Source organism: Gambusia affinis, linkage group LG24 (genome assembly GCF_019740435.1).
Source record: "Gambusia affinis linkage group LG24, SWU_Gaff_1.0, whole genome shotgun sequence".
Classification (NCBI taxonomy): Eukaryota; Metazoa; Chordata; class Actinopteri; order Cyprinodontiformes; family Poeciliidae; genus Gambusia; species Gambusia affinis.
This window is the reverse complement of record NC_057891.1, coordinates 3,218,724-3,228,448: the sequence shown is the minus strand read 5'-3', so window position 1 is coordinate 3,228,448 and position 9,725 is coordinate 3,218,724. Positions and strand designations below refer to the sequence as shown.

At 36.9% G+C, this 9,725-nt stretch overlaps 1 protein-coding gene across 1 annotated transcript; it reads right to left on the bottom strand.

Moving 5' to 3' along the window:
* Positions 1–85: 85 nt before the first annotated feature.
* LOC122827488 (caspase-1-like) lies at positions 86–2,732 on the bottom strand. Its single transcript, XM_044110496.1, has 3 exons — positions 2,556–2,732; positions 926–1,207; positions 86–90 (listed from the first exon to the last, which is right to left on the bottom strand). Exons 1-3 carry the CDS (start codon positions 2,593–2,595, stop codon positions 86–88), a joined length of 327 nt encoding a protein of 108 aa, XP_043966431.1. The 5' UTR covers positions 2,596–2,732.
* Positions 2,733–9,725: the final 6,993 nt, after the last annotated feature.

Sequence of the window (9,725 nt, the reverse complement as noted above, 5' to 3'; positions counted from 1 at the left end):
CCACTTACCACCTTTCTGTGATTGTATATATGCTCATGAATATTTACATCAATGGTTATCTGAATATATTCCAGGTTTGAGTTTGTTACTCTGAGGAACAAAATGCAATAAAAAACAGAGAAATAATGCAGCTGTGCTCAGAGTTCTGTCAGAGCTGCAGTTTGCACAAACATGAAAGACCAAACTACGTAATATTAACTGTTTTTGTTGGAGAATTGAAAGGTGACTAAACTCCTAAATATATATAAGTAAAGGAAATAATGCACTCCAGACTCAGGTTCTTTTGCTGCTTTAGGCGAGTTGGGAGATTTATTACTCTGTTACACGGATCCTAACATCAACCTTTTTTATACAATCTCTTCTTTACTGATGTGAGTTGAAAAGTTTCGACCAAACGCAAAGGAAGGGAGGGTCAGTCTGACCCAGAGAGAATCCTTTCGCAAAAACAACTCCATAAATAGTATTTCCTCTCTTACATACAGCAATAAATTTCTATAAGACAAAGTGAAAAATCTGGTTTCATTTGAGCCCATCAGAACCAGAACCTGGAGGTTCTCCATTGCTTAGTGTCGATGCAAACATCAGAAAGTTGACCACAGCTGTTTCTGTAGATTCAAGAGTAAATCTACAGAAGTATTTATTTTATCTCTGTTGGCTGTACAAGTTGTACAAAACTTTTTCATTAACAGTCATTCAGGGTAAAAAAAATCCCATCATAATCCATATTAACCTGTCAATTTATACACTTGAATATGTTATAGTAATGACATGTTAAAATGCATTTAGTTTTCATTTGGTTTAGTTAATATTCAAAAAGCTGAACCCAGAATCCATTGTCTCATCAAACATCAAGCAGATTAATATATTTAACTCTTTTTCTGTGGTGACAAATTTTTAAATCTTGTCTTGACAGACTGTGTCTCACCTGGACCAGAGGAGTCAGAGGACAAACCCAGCTGGTTGAACAGAGTCGAATCTCTCTGTTGGAGACGTTTGATCATCAATCTACAGGCTTCGTTTCCCTTCTTCATCACAGCAAGTATGGTGTCGCGGGCCTTCTCTGCTCTGGTTTGGTTCTTCTGCAGTATATCTTCTATCTCTGAAAGTGCAAAGACCCCATCTAATAGAAGGCCATCAAGGAGCTGTTTCAGGATTACCTCAGAAACTCTCTTCACAAACTCAGGGAGAACCCTGAAAAGTTTTTTCTCTGCAGGTAGAAACAGAAACAGGATTCATTCAAACTGACATCTGAGAGAAAAACATGATGAAGATCAACTCTTCATGTTGCTCCATCCAGATTCCCCTCAGAGTCTGTTGATCAGATCCTCAGGTCTAAACCTGTTGTTGTGTTTCTGCCTCATATCTGAGTGATGACACTGATTCTGTCTACATGAGAACAAATGAAGCTTCTGGTTCATCACTTTATTTCCACACTGCAGGAAGAACAATAAAAGATACACATTCTAAATATAAAGCTGAACTATTTCAGAAAAACACAAAGTTTTGATATTATTGTTGAATATTATGATGGAAATATTGACTGATTAACATCTCCCTAACTTTTCTCTTTCTGTACCATCATCACCAGGGCTCTCATGCATAAAAGCTTGTACAGTTCTCACACTAAAACTTGGCGCACGACTAGATTTAGAAAAGTTCTGGACACAAAAAAAATCCACAAGTATAAAGCCATGAACACGCACGTGGCTGTGCACCTTTCTTTTATTAATCCCAATATGCGGAAAATAGAGAGCAGCTGCTGGTCTGCCCATAAATATTTATGTAAATTATTAAAAATACTCAAATATCTGCCACCACATGAAGCAGTAACCATGGCAACATCCTTGTTTGTAGCAGTATAAGTATTTATAATAATTATAATTATATATTTATATTTCATTTAAAAGGTGCTTTCAGGGCACCTTTTAAATGATACATAAAAATGTATTATTTTTACAAAAATAAAAATAATAAATTTTAAAGAAACAAAATCTAAACTAAAATGAACAAAATAAACAGATTGTGTAATTGCCTGTTTGAACAATAAAGTGTTCAGCTGGGATTTAAAGACAGACGGCGTGTCAGAGAGTCCTTAGAGTGCAGAAAATAGTCGAATCAAGTTGTACAAATACAGAACGGAGATGATTTCTGTCCATAAAGGCTCATTCACAAAGCGGGCGGCTTGACTGCAGTTACACCAGTACCGTTAACATACAGCTCCTTCTTTAAGACTGATCATTTATTATCTCAGTCTTTCCATCTGAGCTAATAAATTAGTAATAAATGATGTGATTACTGGATAAATGAATTACTGGATATAGTAAATATTCCTGTTCTTCACTTCGGTTCCTTTTAGTTCTGTTTCCATCTGAGTTCAGTTTTTACCTTCAGGTTTCACAGAAACTCACAATGTTTCCACCAGAGCTTCACTGAACAGGAAGCATGAAAACAATAAATACACACTGAGGCTGAGGTTCATCACATGGCAGCAACACGGGCTGTGATTGGTCAGTTTGTTCCTTTAAGACGGTTCATTTCTGCTTCTGATCACTTACCGAAATCCACTTCCTGCTGGACTTCCTGTTTCTCCGCCATCTTTTATCTGGAAAACATGAAAGATTCATTATGTTTCAGACTTTATTTCATAAATAATTTGGTATTTTTGGAAGATTGAATGGAATCTAAAAAGTCCTGGATTAGAAATGGAAAATACTCATTTAAATTACATGATGATCAACACACACCACAAAAAAATAAAATTATTTTATTCTTAAAACTAAAATTTGTCTTTATGAAAACTGACTTGATCCTCACAGAAAATCTGAAATAAACACCAACTTACCAAATTTTTCTATGTTCCCGTTAAGGATCCTCAGTCATTCAAGGATCAGATTTCCTTCAGACTGAAACAAAAACGTAAACATCTTTAAATCCTGGACAGTATTGTGTTGCTGCTACCACTAGCATCAGCTGATTAAAGCTCCTCCACAAATGCATCTGGACTCCTGCTCAGGTGTTTAGCTTTCAGGTGACCAGTTGTCCTCACCGTCTCTGCTGTCTTCTTCTGAGTGATGATGAGAAGCAGCAGAACCGGCCTGATGAAGAAGAACGTGTTTCAGTAGGAGGAGGCTCACGGCGCTGATCGGTGAAGGCAACTTTCATCTCTGCATGGATGTTGAGGTAGCAGGCCTGGGTGCTGGCAGGAAGAGTACTGATTTAGACCCGTATTGGGTTTTTCTTCATGTGAGATGCATGAAGAAGCATGAGGTTTGTTGGAAAAGGGTGGCATTAACTACAGTAACGTGAAGGTGGCAGCAGTTGTTTTCAGCAGGTATTGAGTAAATTGATACCTGCTCTTTCCTCATGTATTGAGTCTTTCCTCATTCCAGTTGCGGTCCTCAGCTTCTTGACTTGAAGCTCTGAAACTATCTTCTCCTTGTTTCAAGGCCTTTCTGGTCCTTTGAGATGTAGGTGAGCTGGTCGTGCAGAAGGAAAACCCCAGTTCCTCCTATTTGCCTTTGTCCTTTGACCTTGTCTTTCGGGTCCAAACTGAAGAACTCTGTAGAATTGAAAAGGGGTGAGGCCAAAACCTCTACAACCCATTTTGACATTTCACACATGCTGAATTTTGACAACTCCTAGGAATTTAGATGTATTGGCTTCATAAGGTCGGTATGCATGTAAATTTTAAAATTTTTGTAAAGTTTTAGGTCCAGACCTCAAAGTTTGATGTCTCGCCCATGAAAACTCTCAGAGTCAAACAGTCTGACTTTAACATGACTGTCCAGGAGGAAGGAAGATGTCAGATTGTTTGTTTTTTTGCCCATCAAACAGATCTGTATTCCTTCAGAGGGACCAACTTTGCACAAATCTGATTGGTGGCTAGAAAAAAAGAGCACAAACAGAAGCTCTGTACATCTGAATCCTGAGACGAGATCAGACATGCAGAGAGAAAAGCAGCTTCAGTTTCTTACTCCTTAAACTGAAGGAAAATCACAGATGGATTAAGAATTAATCTGTGAGACACTGAAACCTGCTGATGCCTAAAATATTCCTCACAATTTTATTGTTCTACATTCCTCTCAGTAGAACAATAAAACCTTTATGAATACTGAAAACCAAGTTTGACAATAATGAAAAGATTAATATGAGGAAAATGAATTTCTTTTAAACTTCATTTACACACCTCTATCTGTTATACTTGTAAGATTGTTTTAACAGTTGCAGATTTGTGATTTCCTAATAATCAAACATGTAAAAATCAAAATGAGAGAAATAGAGCAATGAGTGGAGGAAAGTTTTCTTCTGCTTAAACATCTGAGCTCTCCAGAAAAAAATTTGATTTTTAATCCTTTTTTCGTGATGAAAGCCAAGAGAAATCTTCTCTGATCCATAAATTATTGACTTCATATTAAAATATTTTCCATCCACCAACCAGGAACCCAAATATCTCAGCCGGGCCACAAACACTCAGAACCTACTGGTACCAGTTTGACTCCACTATGAAACTGGGAGCAAACTCAGCTTGTTGTCTTGGTTACAGATGAAAACTCAGAGAAAATCAGAGTTTCTGACTGAAACCAGGTGCTGCAGCTCTGCATCATAAACAGAACCAGAACCAGAACCAGGCCCAGATCTGGTTCTGTCCAGCAGCTCAAAGAGAGAAAACCCAGTCTGGACTGGAAACCAGAAGAATGTGGAGTTAAAACTCACCTGATCCGATCTTTGCTTCTCTTTCTGTTCACACAAACCGAGTCGGAGCCACTGGAGAACAAAACCTGATTCTTCAGAACTTGAACCGGACCCACCGGAGGCTCCGCCCCCTCTCACAGCACAGGTGTGTTATCTGATCATCGCTACCAGGAAATAAATGTTTTAAAAAACAAATTCACATTTTAGTTTAAAGATTCTTTATGTTTTAAATATATTTACTATTTTAATCAATATTTTATTAATGGAGATTTTCAGTTTCAATAAAACTAATAGTTGCTGCTTGTTCTAATCTGAGCCAACAGAACCAAGAACCTTGAAATGTTGAAGTTTCTCCATGTGAAGAAACGACCATCTGATATGTTCATATTTTATCAAATACAGATTTTATGAATTTATTTAATGTAATCATGTTTAAAGTTGATATGAAGGAAACTTTCCATGATGATTCTCACCTGATCTTCCCTCTTCATTCCTGAACATAAAGTTCTTTAAACTTTGGCCTCTTTTAGCCTGGAGGCTTTAAGTTGTAGAACTGGTTTGTCTGAAATGTTTCCAAGTTAAAAACCTGCTGAGTTACAAACAGGTTTTAACTTGCTGATTACTGGAAGATGTTTATGAGTTTCTGTCTCTGCTGTGAAGGAATGTGTCCTCGTTGCTATCATGTCTCAACAAAAAAAGGTTCCACCTACAAACACGACATCAGGATCCACCCAGCAGGAACCTTTTCTGATGGGTGATAAATGGAAGGTGAAGGTTTCAGATCAAACCCTTTAACAAAAATATCACTTTTCAAAAAGTCATACTGGTAAATATCATTTAACACAAAATAGAGAACTGGATCAGGAAGAGTCTGCCTTACTGGGAAAACTTCAGGGTTTCCTCAGAAGACCCACCACCATTCAGCGTGGTGGTGGGGTCATAAGGTCATCCGTCCACCAGGAGGCAGAAATGAGTAACAGCTGTTTATTTAAGACTCATTTAATCATCAAAAAAGCTTTACCTTTCATAACAAAGCAGGATTTTATAACATTCTAAAAACAGCAGAAATTCTCAGGAAAACATCAAAAAACTACAAAAGTTAATAAAAATAAGTGAGAAGAGGCAGAAAATATGATTAAAAACATCAGAACGAACAATTAAATTAAACTCTTCAACTTCAGTATCACAATGTTGTCCATCAGAACTCATCTTAATGTTAAACAATACTATACAACCTATATATTTTTTTTCATTTGATTACTATTTTATCTCTGTGATTTGACTAAATGTGTTTAAATTATCCTTCTTGGGTTTCCATCTTTAAACTGACTTCAGGTTCTGCATCCTTCACACAGACAGACATGGAAAAGAAAATTAAACTTACTTCAGAAAAATTTCTCAAAAAGATTAACTGTCGGTAATTTTCAGAATCAAGGCCTGAAAAAATATAAACAATGAAAATGTGCTTGTGATAAAATCCAACCCGCTGAGATCAGAGCGGGATGAAAATATCTAATGGAGAAAAATTAAATATAAAAAGTTTAAATATTACTAGTTAATATTACTTAGGGTATTAGTTAATTGTATGACTGAATTAATCTGTGAATAAATTTATTACACATAAAATAATATTATGCTGCTGCTGTTAATTTTATTTAAATACTTTTATCTGTTTGAAATAACTATCTGGGAATAGGAAAATTATACAGTGGTGGTTGAAAACATCAACAGAGTTTAATTTGGTGCTTTTAAATACACATTTCGGGAGGAAAAAGGAAAACTAAAACGTATTATTTAATATGAAAGCTAACCGAGAATATTCACTCGTTTCTGCAGCTCTTAATGTGGAAGTACCTCCCGGAAGTGAATATGGTATGTCAATTCTCTAGCTTACTAGAGTAGCTGTAGTTACCATCTGAGTCCACTAGAGGGCAATAACCGCCCTGCTCTGAAAGAAGTTCAGTTTGTTTATTCTGCATTAATCTTCTGAATGTTTCCAGGATTATTTAATCGATCATAAATATTCTCCTAACTTCTAACCGCAAGGTCAGCGTCTAAACCAGAGTTTTAGAGCTTCGTTTCTACTCTGATGGGAGCCAAAACTCCTCTGAAGCTGCTGCCAGACTGTTAGCATCGCTAGCTCCGTTAAGAGTCTCTGCGGGCTGTTTTCAACGCCGTGGAGCTCCTTCTAGTTCATACTGACCGATAAAACACTGATTGCATGTTAAAGTAGGCGGAAGAGTTAATATTAACATTAAATTCATACTTTTAATAGTAATAATATTTATAATGAGAGTGATATTAGCGTGATCAACTTAACAGAAGTCAGAAACCAGCTGCAACTCTACAAACTCACCTCTAGATTCAGAGCGGGATATTTCCGCCCTCTGGTGGCCATGGTGGGAACTACGGAGCCTCCTAGTGGACATGGGCTTTTTTTTTTTCTTTTGCGTTCCCTCGCAAAACTGTACCGATCAGTTATGCGGCATAATTGAATACCGTAAGTCTTTCTTACGGTGGCCGCCGTACTTTCTGATTTAATATAAGGTTATGTAAGGTTTTTCCATGAATGTTAATATCTCGTTGTGAAATATTTGAAGTTTTATATCTTTCTTTAGGATAGAACGGCACCACAAACCTATGATATAAACAGAAACCTTCCGTAAGTAGGAAAGAAATAAAAATACATCCAAACTATATTTCTGAGTTATTACCGCGGCGTAATAAGTCATCTGACACTTTTGATTGTGTCTCTGTTGTGCTGGTTGTGTGAATGGATTAAAGAGATACTTTCATGTTCAGTTCCATTTCAACCTTAACAGACATAAACATGCAGTGAATAAATCGATTTTCAATCAGGTTTTACACCAAAGACTTAATAATAATAACCACGTTTTATTATTCAAAACAGCACAAACTAATTATGGTATAGGGCCGTATTGGGTGAACTCGGGAAATCTCATCTGTCCGTGTATCAATTAACTCCAAACCACTTCTTTGTTCTGTCACATTTATCGATTTATTTCATTTTGATAATCATGCTCCAAACTTTGCAAAGACTGACCGCCCCGCTCACCACTTCCTCATACACACAAACCAGCAGGCCAGTAACCTTCCCATTCATAGTTAATGACGTCACTCCCACATCGACACACCCACCACCTAAGTGTCAAAGTCGCGTGCTCCTGTCATATCAATAATTACTTATTTCATTCATAAGCCTCAGTGAAAACGTGTAATAAAAGAAAAGGCCTTCCAGTAGCTGTGGGTCCATCAGCGCCACCTCCTCCACACACACATCTCTACCTCACCAACTTGCAACACAAAGTTACACCCTTGCATTCAAATAATGATGTCAGATTTTTTTTATTTTTCCTGCATAATGTGCATTGCATGTATCCTAACATCGGGCAAACGTATCTTGAACGAGAATATTAAAGAAAAGTACAAGAAGTAATAAAAACTTTAATGTTAATCCTCACCTTCCGTTTCCAGCTTCTCTTCTAACCGCACAGGTGAGAGCTTCTATGATTGTCCTGTAGGTGGCGGTAAATACACTTGAAGTTGGTTTGCCAGCCGCCAGTAACACCCAGAAGAAGATCAACACCGGTTCTGTATTTCATTTGAAACTGATCTGCTTTGCTCGGTAAGTTATTGGCTTTCATATTTATTTGTATCATATTCTGACCAAACATCTGGGACCCATATGTTGTTGCGCATTGTTACCCATTGTTAGTTGCGCTTTAAAAATGTGTAATTTTGTGCTTTGTCTTGCTTCGTAAAGACAACATGCTACCACTCGGACTTCTCAGCTTTGATTATAAGTTCTGGTTATGAGTTGTGAAATGTCGTGCACTTTTATTATCAATGTCGCAGTTTCCTCTTGTTCGCTTTGACGTCTTAAGGGCAGGAAACGTCGGAGAAAGTCACTTTATTCATTATTCAGTTGAACCAGGTGGAAAGACACCACTTACTTTATTCCAGTCAATCACAGAACTGCGCATGTCTCATATAGTTGCACAATGATGACGTCAGTGAAGAGCGCACCATTGTAGGCCGGGTCCTATTACTCACTCTGGACCCTACGCCGGTCTCCTGCAACTTTTAGATGTATCTCTACTTCAACACACCTGAGTCCAATAATGAGGTCATTAGCAGGACTCTGGAGAACCTGGCTGCACTTGGGAGGTGATTCAGTTATTGGATTCAGGTGTGTTGGATCAGGGAGACTCTAAGAGTTGCAGTCATAATTATGTTTTAAGTTTTCCTTGTAATGAGTTTCTGTAAATGAAACTCAAAAATAAAGATCAATTCCTTTTTTTGTGTGTCTGAATTTTTGAGACAATAAACATTTTTTCAGTTGCAACTTCATTAATGTTTTTAGAAATATTTTCAAAACTGGATTTTGTTCAAGAAATCTATTCCCCTTTTAAGTTGATAAAATTTGGTCTAACTGGGATGAAGAGTTAAATTATGATATTAACAATTTAATTCACATGCTGCTTCCTAAAAATCACCTCAGTTTTTAAAGTGAAATTATTTTAATGTTTAAATGTTGCAACATCACAAAATCCCAATCTTTATACCAATATATTAATAACTCAATTTAAGATTTGAAATTCATCTCATTTGTAACATTTTCTTTTCTCACCGTTAGTTTGTGACGATTCTTTATTTCTTCTTTTTTCTGCTCAGTTTAAGAGAACTTGATAGTAAAAAAAGAACTTTGAACATGAACGGTTCTGAACTGAACTGGTTCTGTTTTAGATGAATTAATTAGTTCTTTTTTTCTCCACAGTTCAGAGTTTCGGGATGAACTGAAGATAATCTGCCGCCGTTTCTCCGTCCCTCCTGGTTCTGGTTCTGATCGTTCGTCTCTCCTGGCGGTTCTGTTCGGCCCGTTTGTCCTCATCATGGTGGTTTTGTTTAGTCCAGTCGTCTGCAACCTTTACAATCTAGAGACATTTTATTTTGTTTTTATTTTCCAGTTTAATAAAATGGGTCCAGAGCCACAAAACCACATTAATAAATAT